General features: G+C 40.9%; 1 protein-coding gene across 1 annotated transcript in view; it reads right to left on the bottom strand.

Annotated features, from left to right (window-relative positions):
- SFMBT1 (Scm like with four mbt domains 1) overlaps nucleotides 1–24,064 on the bottom strand; it is a 77,642-nt gene that overhangs the window by 13,097 nt on the left and 40,481 nt on the right. Inside the window, exons 2-10 of the mRNA XM_035546935.2 lie at nucleotides 19,439–19,595; nucleotides 13,470–13,564; nucleotides 8,726–8,966; nucleotides 8,264–8,352; nucleotides 7,085–7,331; nucleotides 5,464–5,561; nucleotides 4,250–4,351; nucleotides 2,914–3,064; nucleotides 1,155–1,237 (exon numbers count right to left, since the gene is read on the bottom strand). Of these exons, the coding sequence (XP_035402828.1) occupies nucleotides 1,155–1,237; nucleotides 2,914–3,064; nucleotides 4,250–4,351; nucleotides 5,464–5,561; nucleotides 7,085–7,331; nucleotides 8,264–8,352; nucleotides 8,726–8,966; nucleotides 13,470–13,564; nucleotides 19,439–19,466 (1,134 nt within the window). The 5' untranslated portion in view covers nucleotides 19,467–19,595. The remainder of the gene's footprint in view (nucleotides 1–1,154; nucleotides 1,238–2,913; nucleotides 3,065–4,249; nucleotides 4,352–5,463; nucleotides 5,562–7,084; nucleotides 7,332–8,263; nucleotides 8,353–8,725; nucleotides 8,967–13,469; nucleotides 13,565–19,438; nucleotides 19,596–24,064) is intronic.

Raw genomic sequence — 24,064 nt, 5'->3', positions numbered from 1 at the left:
TCTCTGCTGCCTGCTACAGAAGTGATGAGTCCAACATATAGTCTGACAAGGCTTTCTATTCTATTACGTTAGCTTGGAAATTTATTTTAGGTTTGCAAATAACATTTCTGCCTCTTCCAAATGAGTCCTGGCAGACAGCAATGGAAGCTTTCTTTCTGTTTTATATTTTTGGATAAGTAGGTTTTTGGATTTATTCAAAAATTCCTAAAAAGTAAGAACGTGTATTTATCTAGATCCGAAGCACCTGAATTAAAAATAACAAGTAGAAGCCAGACAGAGGGCTCTTCCTCCAAGAGCTACTCTGCAACATAATTACAGGATCAATATATTACAAATTCTGAAACTAGCCCACAGCAATCAACTCTTCTCAGAAAAAGGATAATAAATTCAATGACCTGTTCTGAAATGCCACAGCTTACAAGACAGAACAAGGGCAACAAAAATTCATAGATAGCAACACCCTCTTCAAAAAATGGTAATTATTCATTTTAATTTCTTTCCTTAAGCATTGCAATAGCCCGAGTATTGTAAATGGAATTGGAAGGTAGGTGTTAATGGCATCCTTTTCTGCTTGACAAGGTATTCTGCTCTGGGAGACAGCAATTCTGCTCTGGGAGACAGCAGTACTATCATTATACCAACAAAAGTCCAAAATCTAGCAAGTACTTCAGGCATTGATTAATGTAAAATGATTACTTGGTACTAATTTAAGATGGCTGGTTATTGATTAACACAATGGGATGAATTTTTCATGCTGAAAGGAAGGAAGACTGAAATAACGTACTAAGTAAATGAAAACAAGGTCTATTAAAAGGCCCTGTTTCCACAACCACAGGAGCGCCTAAGATTGATGTTATTTTATGGCAATTCTGTGGATTCTTACACACTTCCATTTCACAAAACAGTCATTTCTTTTGATCTGCTTTATCACTGAACTGATCTGCTTTATAACTGAAGAGTTTGGTCCAATACTTACTTAGATAAGAAGTTCATATGCACCTACTTCATTCTACCCTCATTTGCACTCTTTTAACTCTTCCATTTCAACAGTTATCACAGGCAATTTAAATCAAAACCATGTAAAATGTTTCTTGCTGGAATCAAGCGTATCATTCACATATCAGAAAAAACATTTTTCTGCAAGAGAACCTTACCGAAGGGAAGCAGCTCTGGGGAGCTGCCTCAGCACCGCATTGTTTGAGGTAGTCTGCCCAATCGAAGTCCTGCCCTGGATAACCTGGGCAAAGAACAAGCACAGGAGTCAGTTTAACAGCATGAGAGCAAAGGACTCCTTTCAAGCTGACATGACATTCGTTTGGACCACTTCAGTTTGTCAGCTGACTATGGCTTCACTGAGCCCATAGCACGGTTCTCATATATTTGAGATACTCTCTTTATTACCAGTGTAGATGAGCTTTGGGCACTGCCTCACTTTGACTCCTGTTTTGGCTTGAAATGGCATCAAACTGAAAGCAACTTCACAGAGAGCATGCTGAGGTTTGAACAGAATATATCTAAGCAGACAAGGGAAGTTGTTTTTGTGTTTTGTTAGAGCATCTAAAAGCTGCTCAATAGCAACATATTACTCTCTTAAACACTTACTAAATATCAAGCCTTTAAAGAGAGCAGTTAGTCTTTCCTAAAAGTGTCAAGTTTGCTAATAGCTGTAAATCTGCATATGCTTGAAGGGAAGAGTCTTAACATGGAGTCCTTCAGGGACAGAGCAATTCTTGAAAAAAAGGACAAATTAAATTTTTCTTGGAGGAAATGCTTTGCTTCCCCGTGATCTCATAAACAACAAGTAACTGAAGGGAACTGGGTGCAAAATAAATGTGCTGCCATAATAGTTTGAGACTGGCAGTATAATAGCAAATGGACAACAGCAGCAGTTGATTCCAGAAGTGTCTTTGAAGTGCACCACTCCAAGGGGCATCTGTGACAGGGTTAAAGAAATCAAACAAAATTTTAAAACTAGTCTGAGAATATAGCATTACCATAACTATCTACAAACATCAAGTGAGGGCCTAACCACACAGACCTATATATTTTTCTCAGTTTTATCAGTGCCAGTGGGACTTGAGACCTGACGTTAATTCAGAATGCCCACCATTTCCTGCAGGGTTAAAAGAAGAGAAGCTTAAAATCTCCATCATCTCCAGACACATGCCTATAAAGCAAGGTGTCTTCTTTTACATGCAAAATTCTAGGTAATGCTGGGTGGTCAAGCAAAGCCACTTTTTGTACCTTACCCAAGGAAAGGCAAGACTACACTACACTCTTTGCTCCTCTGATGTCATGAGCAGATAAACCAAAACATTCCCACTTCTGTGGTGGTGAATAAGGGTACCAAGTCCCTAGTTTTACAATACCATTGTCACTTCCCTTTTGCAAAAAGGTCTTAATAATTCAGTAGCTGAGGATCACTCCTCAGTTCTGTTCTATCTTGAAGGAACATTTTAGTAATCCGCTACCTTGCCTGATAGGTCCTTGGAAAAAATACTTCATTAACATTTAAAGTGATAAGATACTCTGAAAATATTTTAAGACTTTGAATAACAATGTTCTGATCTGACTAGAAGCAAAAATCCAATGCATGGACTACAGACCTCTGATATTATGTTAATTAATGCTGAAATCAGCATCACCTTTAGCCCTGAAACATGTCCTCCAAGCTTTCAGGTTTTTATGCAAGGCCAGTCCCCCTAGCCACTGCTACCTTCTCCAATCCAAGCACATACACAGGAAACCTCAGACTCACTAACTCAAAACTCCTATGTCTCAGAATCTTTCATTTTCTTCACTTTTCCTACTACAAGTAATTATTTTGCAAAAGCGTTGTCCTAAACATAGCACTCTGGGGACTGGCAATCTACTTCAAAGAGGAGGGAGCATGACAAACCTGCACAAACGTACCTGGTGGAGGACTAAGATGCAAGCCATTCTTCAGACTCCATTGCACAGGGAAAATTCGAGCACTGTTGACATGGCAAATGTAAGACTGGCTGGTTGTACGCTCTGGTCTCAAGTCATCAATTTCTATCATGAAATATTTTTCATTGTATACCTGTAGTTAGCCAAAAGAGTACCATGTGGTCTTGTAAATAGCAGATAATGATCTACTTCTCCTTCATTTTGATAGCTTTATAAAACAGCATAAAAATAGAAACATTTAAAAAAGAATCTGTGGGAATTGTAAGAAAGTAGACTCCTCTACATTATCTGGAAACTTAAGAAAAATAAATTGTAATATAAAGCAATGTATAAGCCTTTTTTAAAAAGTAAGGTGATCAAGTGCTATATGACCTTCTCTTACAAAACAAACAAACAAAAAACCAGCAGAGAAAATAGAACTTGCAGTCTTATATTATTTCACCAAAATTGAACTGTGTCGTAGAATGGACTGTCAAAAGTAGAACACTAAGCTCCTGAACTGAGGAGCAGAACTTCATCACCATCACAAAAAGCAAATGATTTTGCTTCACTTGGAACATGTTGCACCTTTTTAGTAATAAAGTGAGTGTCTTATTAGAAGAAACTCCATGTTACAGTTTAAAAGAGAGCTATCACCGAAACATAAGCTATCATACTGAGAGAGTATCTGTCCTAAAGAAAAAGCTATAGTTCTTTATTTTTGCACCAAAAACATTTTAAAATATGCTCTTGTTTTACGTTGTACAGGAACATTTTGGTTTACTACATGAAAACAAGTCTCTTCCAGAACCTTTCACCTGTTTATCAACGCAGGAAGATAGAAGCTGCTCACAACCTGAGTATGCTGGGGAGTTTTCATTTCAACTTCTAAATCCACGTGTGGGCCCTTTTTTGAAAGTTCATAGCTTGTACATAAAAATGATATTAACTTTTGCAAATCCAAAAACCAAACAACTATCTTCAGCTGGATACTCAGATTATGAAGGATTGCATCTCATCTTAAAAACCCAGGTTTGACAGCTTCAGCCATTTGATCTTTTGATGTTCTATCTTTACGGAACTTTTCTTCTACTTTCAAATCCAGTGTTTTCACCATCAGCAGTTAGGATTGTTCTTCCTCGCCCCCCCCCCCACTTCTTTCTTTTTTTTTTCCTCCCCCCACAGTGACCTGTCCCTGAAGGGAGACATACAAAATACCTAATTTGAAAACTAGTACAATATTTTAAGATAATTGGTTAACAAGATTTTCCTGAGCATTTGAAAACAAAAGTAGCAATTTAATTGAATCTTAGCAAGACAAGTTAAAGAATCCCAGTACCTTGAGAATCGTAGCAGGAGATATCACAAAAGGAGCCATCGGGTCCACAGCTTCTAACTTCATGCCTTCAGAGAACGAATGTACTCCAATCACAGGTTTATCCTGAAAAATCAAGCATCAGTGATCACCTGCCTTTCTCTATCAGAAAAGACCAACCTTACGTAGGTTCAACTGAAGAGGATAACTTGAGTTTTAGTAGTTCATTCTAAGAAAATAATATGTTAGAGTACTAGCAACCTCGATATCATAGAGTCTCAGCCCTGTAAGACTGCCATTTCTTTGAGTTTTTAATAAGACTGAGTCCCAAAGATATACTTCTCTGACATTCTCCACACAGAAGCAAGATTTCACAATGCAGAGTGGTCTGCTAAGTCAATAGAAAAGTTCTTTTTTCCCCTAACATTTAGGGCTCATCATGATCTAACCTAAAAGAGGACAATGTCTTCAGTTTCAGCTTACCAAAAGCCTACAAAACAGTGTTCCTGCTCCAGACTTAGATATATGCTATTGGTTAAGATCCAACGGATTCAAGAGCAACACCACTTCCTCTTCTGTTCTGTTTATGGGCCCAAATGTAGCTGAGAAAACTGAACTAAGAACTTAAAGGATTAAATTTACATTTCCACTTCTCAAAACGTGATTTCTTTTCAAAAGATTCAAAAGATTTCTTTTTTCTTTTTCAATTCATAAAAATTTAAATTCAGACTCATTAGCAATATTTGTTAACACTCAGGATCTAACAGGGCCCATTAAATAACATATGTAACTATATCAGGTTACATATTAGATGTTACACATTAAACTTTTCAATATGCTCAAAAAATTAGGAGTGCAGTTAATACCTCAGTCCTCTAGAAGAACAGTAATCAGCAAGGCCAGCTGGTAAACAACTGGAGATGCCATTATAGAGATCAGAATCAGGGCTTTTTCCCAGCATGACAAGTAATGGCTCACATAGTTGTGATAGGTATTTTGTCTAATTTCACAAGAACTGTATTGTAGTATGATCTTTAATTTAATTTTTTTTAACTAGAATGAGCAGCAAAAAAGAAGTTAAAAAACAAAACAACAACAAAAAAAAAAAACAGAAAAACAAAACAAAACATGGAAAGAAATTTGAGCAACAATGTTTGACTTCCCTGAATAATTTCTTATAAATGCAGCATTTTTCTGGTATCACACACAGAATTAAAATACACAAATTCTGTCTTTGCCTTAAAAAGGTCTGTAGGAACTGATGACTCCTCTTCCTCCTCCTTCGCTTTCTTCAAGATCTCTTGCCAATCTGCTTCACTTTTCAAGGACCTAATGGCTTGAGCAAACAGAACAGGAAATAGTGAATGAAGTCATCTTTCTTCTTTTCCCTCATAAAACATATGCAGTAATGCAAATTTGATTTGTGCTCCTTTAAGTGCTACATTCACATCTGTTCAGAATCTGTGCAGGTATCTTCATTCTTAAAAACTTACTGCTTGTTAAGATTTTGCATATGTTACAAAATGGGACTGAAGTCAAGCACTATTTTATCACCTATGTACTGTCCAGTCCAGTCTTTCTGAGAAAATGGCAGTCACATCAACCCTGAGGAAAATGTCTGGAGGAATGTATGACCAGAAAACAGTCCTAGGTGGACAATGTTAGTTTGTTTTAGGCTTAAGCAAGCAGAAGGCTGAAGAAATGTTCCACATGTCTGTCTCAGTTGTATACGTTACTCTTTCAGCATCTGCAATTGCAGATCACACACCTCTCTGATAGCAGGGGAATTACTTTTACTAGGACCATGCACAAAGGATCCCTGATGTCAAGTTTCTGAATATATCAAATGCTCTTACATAGACATAAAAAGTAAACTAGTCTAATAATTAAAGTCAGAGCCTAATATTTTTTATAGACGTTATTCACTCAAATGGTGCTGTGGAATCCACTCATCTGGTTTCTGCCAGTGTCTTTGTGTGTACCTGCTCGCTGTCCTAATTTCAGCAGAGGCTGGTCAAGCATGAGCAAAGGCACCATGCTCAGTCATTTCAATGGAAATAGTTTGGGTTTCCTCAGCATGGTTTCTTCTTATCAGTAAAGGGAAAACCACACAAAAAATACAACAAAAACGATCGTTCTGAAAGACCTGGACTTCCACAACTAATGCCACAGATCATACCAGCACCTTGCATGTACGTCTGCCTTTACAGAAAGACTTTAGGGTAAACACTCACCATTTTCCAGTTTTATCCCAAGGTTTCTCCTCATCAGGAAACATTACATCACTGCTCAGCTTATAAGCAATCCATTTGTGTTTCAGCCATTTTAGGCCCCACTTCTCTGATGACCAAGAAAAGCTACCACCCACCCTGACATGCACATGCCTGGGAAACACGGAAATCTGTCCTGCTCTCTGCCCCCTCTTCCGTGAACTCATTCTCTGGAAACCTGTTTACAAGAACATTTCCATATCCACTTAACACCTCTTTAGACAGAGCCTTAAGGAGCCTACTGGATTTCGAGTCTCAACAGCAAAAGCTGCCATTGAGCAGTACCTCCCCACATACAGGAACAAAAACCTACCGAAAATAATTTTAAAGTCCCCTTCCTCAGCTCCCCCCCTTCCACAAATAGGTGGAACGTTCTGACAGGCAAAACCATTTAGCAACATTTGCATGAGTGGGTGAGAAGTCTTGGAGGACTATTTACTGGTGTTTTCACTTACATTTCACTAGATACAACGGCAGATCACTGATTATGTGACCATGTATACATCCAGAATGCAGATTCAGAGCACCAAAGTAGCAGGAGTATTCTCAAGCATTGCTCATCGTATAAAAGATATAAGTTTTGAAGTACCTAAAGGTGGTTGCAGGTTATATCCATTCTGAGTTGCCCACCCTAATTGATGAAGGAAAGGGTCCAAGTAGAATATCCACTGGTCAAATTTGTCAGAATCCTCCAGCCCCTCATATCGCAATTTAAGTCTCCCACCAACATTTTCTACCACATTGACAATCCAGGCTTCCAGGGAATCCCGGAAGTTTTGCAGTTCTAGTCGGGAGCCTGGTGCAATTAGATCCAATGGATTTTTCCCTCTGTGAAGCTGCAGAAAGGGAACAACAAGAACATAAAAGAAATTATTCTGTACAACAACAACAACCCCCAAATCCTGTACTTCCACTTTTGTTTTGTCCTTTATACACATTTATTTTGAATAAATCAAAGTATCAACACAAAATAAAGAAAAACATGTCCCTTACTAACACAGGACAACAGAAACCTGCATTTAGAATCACCAGTGCTTCTATCAGAACTTCTGTACTGCCTGTAGATACAGTCACACATTTCACTTAAATGCTGTTTATCGCTTTCAGAAGTATTATTCCTTATATAGCAAACATGAGCAAACATGAATAACTCCTTTTAAAAACTGACTCATCTAGCATACAAAGATAGAAATTTTAGTTGTGAGGACGATGTCAATGGTATTCTACAAAAAAAATTATGTTCTGCACTTTACAACCAGACATTGGTAATTAAGTGATCAAGTATCGTTCTAATTGCAGAGAACGATTTAACTAGCAATGTTACAAGATTAAGTGAAACTATAATCTGCCCACTAGTAAAAGTAAAAAATTAGTGAAAGGAGTCAGTTCAGAAATGGAACAACCCGAATGCCAGATAAATAAAGGATGATTTCCCTAGAGCTGTATGAAGGAGGACCAGAATAGGAGGAAGACTGAAACCTAAGGAAATTTGAAAAAGGTCTTTCTTCTGATAGAATTAATAAATAGCACAGTCCAAGCCTGCAGTGAAAGATATGTTTAAACACAATACTATCAAAATAAAATACTGTAAACAGGAAACACTAAGGAGTGGAATTCTAAGTTCAGCAGCATACTACAATGCCTCTTAAATTAAAAAAAAAAAAAAAAAAAAAAGAGGCATTGAACTGATAATCTTAATAGGAGTTCCTTTAATAACAAAAGGGAAAAGCAAGACAAAAACCAAGATGCAGCACATTCAAACACTTACCCCCTCCAGCAGATTAGCAGGAGCACTGCATGCTCCTTTCAGCACTCGCTGAAGGAATTCCTCCTGGTCAGGTATCTTGTCCTTGATACCTAGTGAAAAATGAGGAATAAAAACTCTAATACTTCCTGCCAGTTAAATATCATTCGGGCAACAAGACATTACCACACTACTGTGCTGTGTAATTCAGAAGAAGCTGCCACATGCTCATCAGTAACACCTCAAAAGAAGAAATAAAACAAAAAACATTCTCTAAAGGAAATGACAAAGCAGTAGGATTTGGAGGGTGATGATTAAGATAACCACAAGTCTCTGTGTAAATCTAAGTCCAATTCTGAAATTAAGCTAACAACTCTCTCTGGTGAATGAACAAAATCCAGAGAGAGTAAGCCATGGGATTTCAGGAAAAAACAGCAGATAACCCCACCTTGTCACACTCCCCTCTTCTGCACCTGGAGGCATTACCTTCAGGCACTTTGAGAATCTTCTTGTTTTGCTCACACCAGCCGATGGGGTGTAAATCAGCTGTCATGATATCGCACCAGAAGTCAGCCTTGCGATCTTCTCCGTAACCATCGTAGCGCAACAGGAGCAGCTGCCCACAGGTAGTAATGATGGTGGCTACCCAGTAGGTGTTCTGGTCAGACTTGACAGCTACTTCTAGCTTCATACCAGGGGCAAAACCATTCTGCAAACTTGTATCCACCTGAAGAGAAAGATCATCACATCTGAGCACCTCCAAGAAAACTTCATGGAACAACACGGGGAACAATTTAGACATAATCATTAGCAAAAACCCTCAAGCCAAATGCCATCCAGCCTCTTCAGATAAACAACTTCATCATGTTATGGGACCCAAATTAGACTGCACACTGAATCAGAATTAATGAAATCTCCTCCACGCTTCAGGGTACTTTTCAATCTTCAATTAATACCTTGCAATGCATCTTCCTGTCCCAGACAATACCTGCCCCATCACAGAAAGGCTTTCCAACTCACAGCTGGGCTGTCCAGCTAGACAGAGCTAAAAGTCAAACTCAGCAGCACAACCTTGACTTTTTGTGTTAAACTATTTCTTTCGACCTCTTCGGACAAAGAGCCTACTTAAAGTATATACACCTGCTTTTTAATGATGCTTCTGTCTCTGTTACCATGCTCATTTAAGAAGGCACAAACCTGCACAAATTGCAGAACAAGGACTTTTAATGTCTCTGTTCAAAAATCTAAATAATTCTGCGTGTGACACTGTTACATAAATTGTACAGATTAACAAAAACAGCATGCAGTTTTTCAGCGAACTTATGTCTTGCCAATAGCTGAGTGCCAAATAGTGTATACGCTCTGTGTGTGTGCTGTGTGAAGGAGAGGAATCCAACTGCATGGTACTCAGATATTGAGATGTGAACTTCAGAAGGGAAGGCAAAACATTAAGTTCCTTGCATTCCTAGTTTTGCCAGCTCAAAGACTCCTGTAAGGACAAAAGGATCCTGCCCTGCTCCCACTATGAAGTACTTCCAAGCTACACTTAATGCCGTAGCCTCAGTCTTTATTAAACATCTAACATGTCAATTCCCTGCTCTCGGCCAAATGTAACTGGTATTTTCTTTCTTCAATGGTCCCAAGTTCCATTTCCTCTTTGAATTAACTGCAAGAAAGGCTTTCAGTACAATGCAGATGTGGTAGATGTTTTCTGGGTTATTTATTACCAGTTCTGTGCTGACGGTTCAGTAACTGCCACAGCTATTACAGTCTCATCAGCCAGCACATACTGGTTTGCTAAAAATAAAACTAAGAGAACAACATCAGAACGAAAAGCATATGCCTCTGTTGTTAACTGTTCACATCCTTTAGGTTGATATCCCTCACTTAGAGAATCCCCTTCATAAAAACAAATCAGCAGGACCCAATACCTGCAGTCTTTCTGAAGTAGTATTACAGGGGTAATCTCTTTGAAAAGGCAATTGCCTTGCTGAAGAGATGTTATTAAAGACTTCGGATTTCAATTCCCATGAGAGGTCACTAGCAACACAAGGCCCGAGGAACTGGGAAACCTGCACAGCTCTCTCTACCTGAACTTTCAGCAAAGCCTCGTGGCATAGAGAACTGTATTCAAGGAAACCAACAGCAACAGATGGAGCTTTCCCTGAAGTCAGGTACATTTTTCGAATGCTGTCATGTATACTCCCGCTGGATACAGCAGAGACCAAGAAGTTAGCACCCTCTTCTGGCAGCTGGGCAAGATGACACCGCTGAGAGGTTTAAAGCACAAAACTTCCTTCCTAATTTAGGCTGGATCACTGGGAAGGCTGGCTAGCAGGAGATGCTGTGCAGGAGCTCTGCGAATATTTTCTTCAGAGCAGTGGGTTCGAGAGCAGCAGCTTCCTGCTGCACATCTGGCAAGCTGAGAGCGCCACCGAGCACCTGGTGACATTCAGCTTAGGCACCCTAATCCCCAACCCCTCCTTCCCATCAAGTACCACCCCCTACTTTGTGGCCCTTTGTGCTTGGACCAGAGAAACCTGATTCGTCTCAGGAAGAGAATGCTAAAGAACAAAGAAAATGTTATTAAAAGCATGCAAGAACACACAGCAAGCACATATCCTCGGACAATGCTGAGCACTAACTTATTTTGTAATACATATTTGCACACACATACAAGTTGCAGAAGGGAATTCAAGAAGAGCATTAAACCGTTCCAAAGAAAGTTTACTTAGACTTAGGGTGGGATAACAGCACTGGCATCCGCTGCAACTCTGGGTTCCTAAACTCTGCTTCCTACTAGATTGTAAGCAAAACAATCCCTTGGATCTCAGTATTGTTTAATTTGTAAAACGCAAACAAATTAAACATTAGAACATGTTTAACTTGAGAAAGCAGCATACATTTTCCAATGTGTCTTGCTCATAGTAACAGCAAAACCTTCAAAATTAATATAAGCTCTCATTTGCAAGACTAGTTCTTTGCTAACACAGGCTGTGTTATTATGGGTTGTTTTCCTGACTTGCGTGTGTACTCTCCCTATGATGTGGGTGAGGTATTTCTCATCCACTGCTCATAATGGAAGGCTGGTCACAGTCTCACTATTCCAGCATTTCAAAAGAACCAAACAAAAACCTTAAGCTTCCATTTAAAATTTATTTATAGTTGATGCAACACCTTTTTCTCTTGTGCCAGCATTATTCTTCAGCTTAGTTTTTTCCCACTCTGCTTTTCTGAGAGTACAAAAGCTCCCTCTCAGCTCTCCTGAATCTAGATTATAGAAATCTGACCTTCTTCATGTGAAGCAACAAGCACTGCACAGATCTAGCTGCAAGGACCACCAGTCTCTAGCACAGAGACATCAGTGCCTGTATGCCCTCTGCTGAAAATCTCTCACCTGATGTATCCTGAACCACACTAACACTTTTAGGGCTCCCGCTACCCACTGGGAGACACCGAGGTTATCCTCCTCTACCTTTCCCAACTGTTACCTTCTAATGGACAGCAGAAATGCTGAACACATGACCTCGCACCGTTGAATTTCTATTAACAGCAAGATCTAAGGGATGTGACTCTGCTGTAAATATCCTCCCTTCTCTGCTTGTCAGTTCTGTGTCAGCATTAACTTAAAACAATTTTCTTTATGCCAATCATATTATGGAGAACATCAAAATTGGCCTCTGGACAAATTCTAGGGGAGCTCTGCTCGTCAACGCCTGACAGTTCCCCTTCTGATTTAACCCGCAGCCATCTATTTCCCCGCTCCTCCACGTGCCCCCTGCAGCTCTCCTGCCTGCATCCCTGTGCGGGCACGGAGCCGGGCCAGCTCTGCGGGCTCTGCTCCTCCTTGGTTTTGCCCACAAGAGGGCACCCAAGGCAGCAGAAAGGACTCGGTGACACTGCTTTGTCCACACTCGCTCCCTAAAGCACTCTCCCCAGCGGTTATTGCTTAAACAAGCAAAGCCCTGCAGTGTTCTACACATGTAAGGGATAATGACAATTAAAAACGTGGATTATTTTTTTTTAACCTAATTGTATTGACCACGGCCACAGTGGTCAGACCTCTTGTTTGGCCTGGCTGAGAGGGCAAAGGGTGGTGTGCAGGGGTAACAAAGTCACCCAAGGTGGTCTCCTGCTGATTAACAAAACAGAGCTGTCATGTTAATTCAGCTGGCCACTACGATAAGGCTGGCATTACAATTTGTTTGTATGCCTGAGCTGTGAGCAGGCTTCTTTTAATGGAGATCAAACAAGGCAAAGCACACCAAAGGAGCAGGCAGACAGCACCTCTCACTGCTCCTACAAAAGGCCACTGCTCCAACTCGATGCCACTCCTCAATGTGGGCTGTGCAAGCACCACTGCTGAATCAGCTTGCTCCTGCTAGCACCTTCATAAACTAAGAAATAAAAACAAATGTAAGGTCTCTCCTCTCCAGAAACGCGATACCTGAAAGCTTATACGAAGCAAAGAACTTAACGACTGTAGTGTAAGGAAGAGTCTCTGCAAAGCCTACATTTACTGTGGATCTTTACTAATAACACAAGTGCTGTATTTTAATAGATTCTTTAATATTTTGCAGCTCACTTTCACTGATGTCCTAGTACAGCAAGCCACACTTCAGTTGTCATCCAATGGGACGGTGCAGTTCTGAAGTTTAGCAACAAAGGACTTAAAACATCCAAAGGCAAAGCCAAGGGCTTATCTAGACTTCATCCCATCCACTAAGCCTTGTGATCCTAATCAGTTTTCTAACTATTAAAGTCAAGTGTTCAACAGAGCTATTGTTTTCTCCTTGGCCTCTTCGAGAACCATCATTAAAACTTTCTTGGAGAGCACATCTGAATTCTGCTATTCAAGAACTATACGGCACCATTCTCCGAAGCGCAGTTACTCCATAGCAGTTGACTAGTAGAAATCCCCAAAGAAAAGAGACTGGCCAGTTCAGTCTTCATGAGAAAAATCAAGCTTATCCTCTGGTGCAGAAAAGACAAGGGACCCCTTAACTTTCAGCACATGGGGATGGGATTACCCTGTGCTATGTACAAACGAGATGACGACAAACAATAATAAAAAAAAGAAATTCCGCATTTCTCATTACTCTAGGAAATGTGATTTTAGTTAGTCTTCCAGATTTTAGCGCATCAACTCACTCAAAGAAACCCTAAACATTCAGCATATTAAAAAGAATGACGTAGGAAATGGTAAGTAATGACACAATCCCTTACTCACATGTTTAAAAGATCCATGAGGGGCTGCGACTGCTCCTGTGTCTTCTAGATACTCATCCCAATTGAATTCCATTTCTTCCACACCAGAACCAGCATCTGGAAGAGAAGCCAAACATCTTCTATCCAGCAACCTGTTGGCTTAAGTTTTGGCCTATTAAGAACTACAACAAAGATCACCTCTAAATGACTGACTATGCAAGTGTGCAATGAACTTCAGTTATGCATTTCGACATACAAACAATACTATTTCACCTCTTTTTGTATGGGAAGGGCACTGTAAGTTGGATTTCATCTGCCAAATAGTGAGATCCTGAGTATTCTGGTTAAGCATAAATTGTTTATAAATCTAAGAGAGGGGAGTACAGGCATAAGCCCTGTGTTTGTATCAATAAATATTTAGGAAGAGACTAAAAGTTCTGGGCACACCAGACCTTCAGTGTATTCAATTAAAAAACATCCAGGAAACAGCAATACCATAAGTGATTTGAAAAGAAAGACTTTAAAAAGTTTGAAATAAGACTCCCCTCTTTTTTTTTTTTTTCTTAAAAAAAGCTTTTTTAAGCAAGTATTTATTTCAGTGTGACAAAAGCACAGAGAAGGATTCAGGGTAGTTCTAAGAAAAGTAGCTCCAGACAACTGAAATCAAGAGCCTTCAAATTAGTCACTTAAAATACAAGCTCTTAAGGTGCAACAGCTTCTTCAGAGCAAGAAAACCTCATTTCTGGATGCATTTAAAGCCAGAATGGGCTAAAACCACTCAAGCCACAGTTGTACACTCACTCATGCTGTCAGGGTAGACAGCAGCTGTAGTGCGAGCCACACTCTACAATTTAGCCATCTTTTCTATCATTATTATCACGTCTGTCCCTCCACCCATGGTCTCCCCTTCAGTGCTTGGGAAAGAGAGCAGGGAAGTGAGCCAGTCCCCTTTTTCTCTAACGTGTAACCCACGTTCCTGGGAAGACACTGCAACCAGAACAGTTTGGATTTTACTCCCCAGTTTCGTTCACCACACAGCCCCTGTGTTTTTATTATTTTTTCCCTGCAGGCAGAGGGCAGGATGACAAGGGAGGCTTGCTCCCACCCTGCGGAAGTGGCAGTTTTAACCTAGACACACGAACTACAGCTTCAGTAGCGAAAAGGCATGGCAGGGACATGAAACAAAAGTAAAGCTTTCAATTTTCACTTTTAGACTGGTTCTACAGTCTACACCACAGCTGTCTTTGTGAATGAAGACGAGAGATGCTCACCTCTCTGTACCAGGAAACCTGGGGCCATGTTTACATGGGAACAGAGAAATCAGAGCGTGTCCGAAGTGTGGGGAGAGCTCAGCCAAGGTTACGTGATGCTAACATTCCGTGTTCTCAGTCTTTCTTAGGACAGGTGGCAACTCTTCTTTCGAGAAGCAGTAATGTGAGTAGGAAACATTAAGTGTCCAAAAAAAAAAAAGAAAAAGGATGAAATGCTATCACATTCCCTTATCAGAGCCATGGACGTGCTGAAAATCTGCTAAGAATGCTTCACGGCACTTCTTATTCCTTCAATAGAGAGAGGCAAATATTTGCCCAGAAGTCTGAGGTACTTTAAATCATCTAAAAAAACTCTAAATTCTCAGGGTATGGTGCGTTCATTTTCTCTTCAAATGAACGTTAAGCTCATCTTTGACTTTTCATTGGAATTCTAGGAATGTTTCCCCAAATTTAAAAATACATCTTCAGATAGCTTTTGTCTGATGATGACAGTATCTGTTTTAAAAGCAGCTCATATTGCTCCCCAATCCAATTTCATTTTGCTATTTTCAAACCGAGTTGCTTATAGTGGCCTTTCACAAGCCTGAGAGCTCAAAAAATTTGGAGCTTGAGCATCATCACCCATTTTAGAGGATAATTTTTAACTTACTGCAGAAACAGACCTGGAAAAGGACAAAAGCAAGTAACTCAAAAGTAAGTACCTTGATTTAACAAATTTTGAGGGAGTAGAAAGGATAAGTCACAGAACACAGCTGTTTGCAAACTAGAGTGCAGCTGAGCCAAGTTTTGGCTGGAGGTCATTCTAAGAAAAATATAACCTCATTGAAAAAACAAAGACTTCTTAACTCATTAAAACAACATTTTACTTTAATATAGCCATCAAAATGGTTAAGTTTACAGCTGGTGAACCAAAGCGGGAAGAAACATTAGCTCGAACAGAACATTTATGGTCAGGCAAACCTCAGAATGAACTTGCTTGGACTTTGCGCTGCTCACCCTCTTCCTCCTTAGCACAAGACTGCTAAACAACAGCAACAACCCAGCTTTCATCCAGCCCCCAAAGCCCCGCGCTGCAATGTCTAAGCATACTGGTCTGCTTAGAGAGAGACGGCTCCGAGCCTTCAGTAACGCGGGATCATCAGATAGCTGTCTGAGGGGCAGTTAAGCTCCTTAAATGAGGCACAGGTCACTTAACACACTGAAAGGGTCAATTAGTAACTTATGTTGCCACTTAATTGCCACAAGGAGCTCCCAGAAAGCCTGCTTGAATGCCCTTCCTGCTACCCTTTTGCCTCTAAGTAGGGTCAAAACCAGTTCCCAAACTGATCAAGAGCTATCCCAGGTCCTTTTCACACCGCTAATCCCCGGGCCCTGTAGCCTGTGTGTTTTCCTACCTCAAAGAGCCATTTCCTTCCAGGTCTGCAACGTGGGGAGAAGGGCTCAGATCGCTTTGTTCCCCTCGATGGCCAAATCCGACCAGCACGCCTAGAGCTTCTCTTGAAACTAGCTTTAGAAACTAGCTTTAGGAGGCAGGCCCAGCTGATGGCCTTGTCAAGCTATGCGATACTGACTGCCCAGCTGCAGCATCCCAGGTCGTTCAGTGCTGCGCTTGCTGAATCAACATGGAACACGACAAGCTCGTTGGATACAGCTCCCAGCAAAAACACTCCACCGTGTTTCACAGAGCGAGAAGTAAATTATGTTTTAATTATGGAATGGCCACATGGTAGGACTATAGAAAATAAGAAAAATCTCAGAAATCCACTACCTATTTTTCTACATCCGACTGCAGAAACACTTCAAGAGTGGGGTGAAGCACCTGCTCTCCAGCAAGACTCACATGTGCTGGAAAGCTGAGTCGGAATCCAGTTGCTTTTCTGCTTTTACTGGTAGGATACTTGCAGCGGAGCCGGGCCCTCTTTAAACCACGTCTTTGATCCGGTCCACTGATAGATTTTGGCAGGCCCTACTGCACAGCTCAGTTCTGGTGGGTTAGCAGATGCTGGGATACGCAGAGGACCGGTTTAATGAAGCTGCATTCCTGAGGGGCCATACATTTGTATTAAACATCCAAATCAATTCGAATTCAAACTGCCCAGGCAAACCTCTTCTATTTACACCAGCAATTCAATTCTACTGTGAGAAAACTTGTAGATTAGGATGACAGATGACAACAAGTAAAAATGTGTTTTATCCATTTAATCTTAAAGCACAATTTGTTAAGTAGTGCTGTATTGGAGTACATGTATGTACTTTCCCTCTTCCTCTCCATATCCTTAATTGCTTGTGAGTTCTAAACAAGTTCTGCTTTCCACTATGTAACAGGCCATATTCTTCTTTATTAGACAGGAGATTGAAGCACACATTAGTTCAGTGGCAAAGCACAACCTCGACACAGGCAGGGAGAGAAACCAGGTGTGATTCTCATCCCTGTGGCCTCGCCATACAACTAGTTTTTGCCAGGAAGACTTTCAAATCAAGCTAACATATTTTGTAAGTAAAATCTGAGAAGTGTCCTACAGAGCTTCTGTGGAGAATGCACATTCACTCTGAAGGTCAGAAAATGGTAAGAATATTCAAAGTTTCCTGGATATGTAAACCCCTTCCTATTTATCACTATTTCTACTAGCATTATTTTCAACATCTACTCTTCCTTTCTGGATTTAACTATGAATTACGTCCTGTTGCTCTCTGACACATGCAGGTAGAGGAAGAATATCGAATTGTATCATTTGGATACAAGATGGTAGAGGAATATTAAGGACATGAGCATTTAAATATACCTACAATGGAAGCAGTCTACACCAGACTGTTTTGATCTTTGGACTGGAGTTAAATTCTCAGTGCAAATAACTTTCATGTATCTTTAATGTGATTGAGTTGAAAACAGTCACATTGGACATTTAAGTACATCACATCGAAGTCTGCAAGACCTTCAGTTAAAGCTAATCTAAAGGTTTCTCACACTGAAACTTAGATATATTTAAATCTGATTTTAGTAACAGTTAATCTTTTCCTTCTATACCAGCTGCAAGGCCATGAATAAATAAAGACAGGTTAGAATTTCGGCAGCTGAGGAAGACTGTGACAAGAATGAAAGTTGTCTTTCCCACAGAAAGACGGTGGAAATCTCCAAAACCTGCTAAAATTCATCAGCTGGAAGCATGACACCAGTCAAAGGAGGGAGTGAACATTCCAGTGGTGGTTGGGACTGGTCTAAGTCAAAGCACTGCAGAAAACACTAGCCAAGGGTGCAACACCAAAACCACTGTGCTTATGTTTACATGGTGAGCATTTGCTGGAAACTGCCTTCGCACTGAACAAGTAAAGCTCTCTTCCGTTATCACCTGCTCTTCACAGCCACCTGTACACAAACCAGACACTGAAAGGATGCTCAGGAAAATACCTGTTCAGCAATTACAAGAAACAGGGAGCCCTTCACGGCTATTCCATAAGCAGGCAGAGAGGATTGGGTGACCTCTGCAACTTTTAGAGGAAAATGGAAACATTTCAATAAAGGATTTAGTACAGATCCGTGTGCCATCAGCCTGTGAACACCCTGCTGCTGACCGCATATACATCTCCTTAATGTTCTTCTCAGCTGCAAAAACTCTTTCTTACACAACCTGACAGAAGTTAGCACTTCCCAGTAGCAGAGGAAACTGCATTTGCATGTGCCTGGAGACATTCTGCATACTTGTGCATGCTGCTTTTTCTTGCTTATTTGAGGATATAACGTTGACAACAACCTGAGTGATTGGCTGTAATTAATAATCAAAAAGCCCGTTTCAGCATCAGATAGCAGGTGTTATTCTGCCAAAAGCACTGTAGATTAAAATCATGTTTAACATTTCTTCAGTAACACAGCAATCAGACTTCCATAAAGTAGAGGTACAAAAATTACCAATGGTGAATTGTCCTATGAGAAGGGCTGCTTGTTGGACAAGTATCAAAGGAAAATAATACTCTGCAAAATCCTAAGCAAATGGTTTATACTGGTAACTACAAATAAAAATTTACTTCTCATTAACTGTCCCAACGCTGCACTGTGGGCAGGGACCTTCTCAAGGAGAAGGAACAAACTGTAGCAGCGAAGTCAGAAAAACAGATGGTCCCCATGCGAGCATACAACCTAAGAACTCTGTTTCAGAAAGCGGTTAGTATCCCCAGCCATCCCAGACAGACATTCTCCTCAGCCTGGTGCTTCAAGATGAACCAAAACCTGAGCTAATGTATCATAATATACCACTCTGCAGCAGGTTAGGAGCTGATGTCCCAAGCCCATCAAAGGGAGCAGCAAGGAACATCAGCAAACCGGGACAGATTACAACAGCACCACACAGCTTCGATTATCTGACTTCTTAAACCAGCAGCACAACCCTGTGAGAATATTAAGAGCAACATGAAGGCACACGAGGACAGAACAAGATAATATTAACCACTTTGACAGGCAAATGCCTTAAAATAGTAGCTATAAGCTCATCTCATGCTGGCATCATGAAGGGGAAAGACACAGCGTCTTAGAAACATAATTACTAGGGTAGGTCGGAGTTTGCTCTCCTTTAAGCCAATGATACGCCTCGCTTTTGAAACAGAGCAATACCAAACTTAAGCTCAGTAGTCATAATGTAACCCACAGTAACTAAAATTTGAGCTTGCCCCACCTTGTTTGCCAAATATTTTGAGAACCTTTAGCCCCAGAGCTCCACCACTCTATTACCTGCATCATACTGCTGTTCTCCATTCATCTCCACAATAGCCCAGTGGTTATTCCAAGCAGCTAGAAGCAGGGGGATCCGAGGCTGTCACAGTTTGGTGGTCATGAGTTGCCTCCCACTTTCAATCCTGCTGGCAGCCAGGACATTCAAGAAGAGATCCTGAAGAAAAAAAAAAAAAGTTAGGGGTGAGTGAATTAGAAAAAGCTATTGTAAATATCTTGGCTATAATTGAAGAACTAGAAAATAACACTCTGGATGCAGTCCAGGCACTACAAAAGGAGGTAACAAGTTTGCAAAAATAGTACTCCAGAATTGAATGGTATTAGATTTATTGTTAACCTCACAAGGAGGAGCATGCGCTGTAATTAGTGCTAGTTGCTGTATGTATATAGATCAAATGGGATGAATTTAACTGATCTCAAAAATATTTGGGAAAAAAAAAAGATCCTATATAGAGTGGCTCAAGATGACACTTCCTGGGGATTTAGAAACATTTGGGAGAAAAGAACTTTGTGGTTACCTGAATGGAATTGGCTCAAACAACTATTTGTTGGTATTGTAATAATAATGGCATCATGTATCTGTCATTCCCTGTGACATCCGAAGAAGAATATTGCGCCCTAATGTTGGAAAAACTCAAGAGCGGGGTATGTGAAGAGGTGCAAAAGCAACAATAGGAGTAAGAAAAGAAGAGGGGGGAGTTGTGAGAAACAAAGTTGTGTTTTTGCAATAGAAGGTGTTTTTGCAGTGGAAAATTCCACTAACCTTGCATATTCAAGTGATTGCGTGGCACAGCAGTAGGGAGTATGTTAAGCAGATAAGAGGAAGGTCCCACTGTCCCAAAATAAGGAGGATAGCTAAGAAAAACAGGATGAGCAGTACGAAATCAGTAAAAACAAAAATCACGGGCCCTCTAGTCACGAGGGAAGAAGGAAAAAAAAAAAAAGGAAGAGGAGTAATTAACAGTTGGTCAAATAAAATTGTACATATATGGTATAGAAGTGCGTCGAGTAGGTTGGGAACCTGTTGTACTCAGCCACTGAGGAAACAGGGAGAAATCAGGTGTTGGGTAATAGGGAATACACGGTTATGATAAACTCTTACTGTGTGCTCCTGCTTGCAGGACAGCCACCATTGCAATCGCGAATAAAACAGCTTTGCAGAAGATCTTGTCTGAGAAAATTTGTGAGAAAAATCTCAGTGTCTCCAAGGAACACAGCCCCTCTCCAATCTCTAATACGCCTCTCTGCCAATTGAGCCCCAAACTGTTTTGGTGACAGCAGGACAAAAAGAAATGCGCAGTCTGTTTTGACAAACCCACCCTACAAAGAGGGAAGCCGTACAATCATAGATGGCTGAAGCATTTAACATTTTACCATGTTAGCCCTAATCCAGAAGCTATCGTTCTGCAGAACATGCCAGAATGGCACATGTAAAAAACTAAAAACACCCCGAAGGTGGTTGTTTTTTGCACCGTGGATTCACTACACACACGCATGTGCACACACAAACTGGGTCTCACAGGCTGAAGCTATTCCTGCCCTTGATGCACACCAGGCAAAAATAACCTGTTTTTAAGCTATCAGGTTAAAGCAAACAAAGTACAGATGGCAGAAATACGCTCCTAAACATTTTATGATTAGAAGCCATGGCTTTCAAACCATTACTGCAATTCCTATGAGCAATTAAATCATTATTTCATTATTACTCGTAGAAACTGAAAAAGAACAGGTCTAAAGCAAGCCCAATACAAGTGGTTTTTACACCTGGCCCTCCAGCCCTGGAAACAAATTATTAGCTTAAAAATCATTAAAAAAAAAAAATCTTCAGATTTCCTTTGCATTTCTGTTGAACGCCTGGGAAGCACCTTGTTTTCCTTTTTAAACAATGTACTAGAAATGATGGAAATTTTTTAAAAACAAAGGCTGCATTTCTCACCCAAACACATTTTGAGTAACTACGGTTTACAAGAGGGAAGCCTTAAACATTTGCAAGTCTTAAATTGTCCTGAGTTTTGTACACTTGGAGTGTCTATGAAGACTACTTGATAATCCTTAGAGAGGTTGTTTGTTTTTTCCAAGGTTTAAAAAGAAAGAAAACAGCAACAATTTTTCCCCCTACTATAGCATGGACAAATCCCTAAAAAACACAAGTTGCCTAGCAGATGGAAACAAAATCTTACTTCAAAATGAGCACCATAAATAGGTGAAAGATTCTGCAAGGTGAAAGATTCACCTTTTAGAGGTGCCACTGTGATTTCCCTTCTGAAACTGTAACTGGACTGGACACAAGATAGCTACCAATGACTAAAGATCATTTTCCATCCAACTACAACTGCTTGCAGCCTTTAAGCAGTTTTACGCAGGCTGCAGTTTCATTTGTATTGTCATTCAAATAAGCAGACTGTGAATTACAGCTGGTCTGAAAAAAATCTAACAGCATGTTTTTTCCTTTGAAAATCTGTCTACTTGTTAAAAACTGAAGAGTTTTGAAGAAGCAGCTCTGTTAAAGGGAAGTTGAGGTGGCCAGCTTGCCCGCCCCATTGCTCAGCAGTCTATCAGGGTGACCAGAGAAGGCAGTTCCCGTAACGCCAGGCTCGGGGACGGAAGGGGCAGCGTCATTGTCACTTGTGATAGCAGTATCTTCAGGCTCTCAGGGTTTGCGTGGAAAGCACGTTCTTAAGGATGTGTCTCCCCCGTTTTGAGGCAGAGAACTTGGAAAGAAAACCAAAGGGGAAGAAAAAACCTCTCCCAAAGTAGAATCACAGAATATCCCAAGTTGGAAGGGACCCATAAGGATCATCGAGTATAGCTCCTGGCTCCACACAGGTCTATCCAAAAATTCAGACCATATGACTAAGAGCACAGTCCAAACGCTTCTTAAACTCCACCACGCTTGGTGCAGTGACTACGTTCCTGGGGAGCCTGTTCCAGTGTGTGACAACCCTCTCGGTGAAGAACCTCTTCCTGATACCAAGCCTGAACCTCCCCTGTCACAGCTTCACACCATTCCCTCGGGTCCTATCGCTGGTCATCAGAGAGAATATATTGGCGCATGCCCCTCCACTCCCCTCATGAGGAAGCTGTAGGCCGCGATGAGGTCTCCCCTCAGCCTCCTCTTTTCCAAGCTGAACAGGCCCAGTGACCTCAGCCGCTCCTCATACGTCTTCCCCTCTAGGCCCTTCACCATCTTTGTAGCCCTCCTCTGGAGGCTCTCCAACAGTTTCACGTCCTTTTTGTACTGTGGTGCCCAGAACTGCACACAGTGCTCGAGGTGAGGCCGCACAGCGCAGAGCAGAGCGGGACAATCACTTGCCTGTAAGTGGAGGATTTCCATGGTGTAATTGTAAAATACTGAGTGTAGCAGGCTGCAAATGCTGGTGTGCTGAGCATGATGATGGAGCATCCAGGTTGCTAGATGGCTGCAGGTCCAACCAAACTCAAGTCATGTGTTAACTCAAAGGGAGATGCCAAAGTTGCTCTGTAGACTGAGCTTGTTTTTGGCATAAATTTTAGGGAACTGCAATGCAAAACACTGAGAGGCCCAGCTGGGCTTTCCTGCATGCAATACTGTGAGCTTCACACACACAAAAATAAAACAAAAACTGGAACAGAATAAAGAAATATCCACCGACACTGCTCAGCGGTGCAGGAAGTTCTCTGGAACTAACAACTTGAAAACGTCCATTACCAAGTGAGGAACAAAAATCTGTGCACGTGCAAGACTGAGTATCTCATTAAGAGCTCCTTTCAAATGGGGGTATAATGCAACAAAATCCTACCATGTAGAAGATATTTATACGGCTTTATTCTTTACAGTTTCGGGAATGCTACTGGATGGAACTCAGCTGCCAGTCTTTGCAGTACTGCTCCCAACCTGCTCTTCTCCAGCTCAGAAAGTCTGGGTTTGGTGGATACCCACAAAGCCATCAGTGAACTCCCAATTCAGCTTTGTCCCTATGAGCGATTTATTGAGAAATTTAGCAGAGCTTAAGAGAAACAAAGCAATTTCCAACAACCACCACCTGTTTCTTACGTACCTGCCTTCCATGCTCTCAGGACAGCACTGTGCAGGAAAGCCAAAGCCACGGTGTTCCCTGACCACCCTTGCTGAAGGTGGTTTCCCTCTGCAGACAGATTCGATCTAAACTTCTAGCACTACAAGATTAGGTTGCTGGTAACCTGCATGATGCTTGGCACACAGTGAAGACCTAACCAACGATGTACTTTTTATCATTAATCAAAGTATTTCTTGATAATGACCTATAGGAAGTCTATCAGATGTCACTCTGCTAAGCCAAAACAAAGGCAATGCTGTGAAAAAAACTAGTGAAGCACACAGCTCAGCAAATTTAGGGATATATCACTAGTTTCCATCAGTATAACCTTGGCAAAGTACCCTTGAAATTTAACTGAAATTAAGATATTGTTCATTTATGGCATCCAGCTCCCAGTTAACTTCTAGAACTAAACTACATGACGTAAAACTAGTTTTTTGTTGTTGTTGTTTACAATGAGGAAATATTTAAACACCCCCCCAAAATTAAGAGGCTGTTTATTTAGAAGATGCCAAATCCTGGCAGCTCCTGTTGAAGTTGATTGATATTCTGCCCAAGTTGGGTGGTTATT

Source organism: Cygnus atratus, chromosome 10, assembly GCF_013377495.2.
Source record: "Cygnus atratus isolate AKBS03 ecotype Queensland, Australia chromosome 10, CAtr_DNAZoo_HiC_assembly, whole genome shotgun sequence".
NCBI lineage: Eukaryota > Metazoa > Chordata > Aves > Anseriformes > Anatidae > Cygnus > Cygnus atratus.
This window is presented reverse-complemented; position numbering and strand designations above follow the sequence as displayed.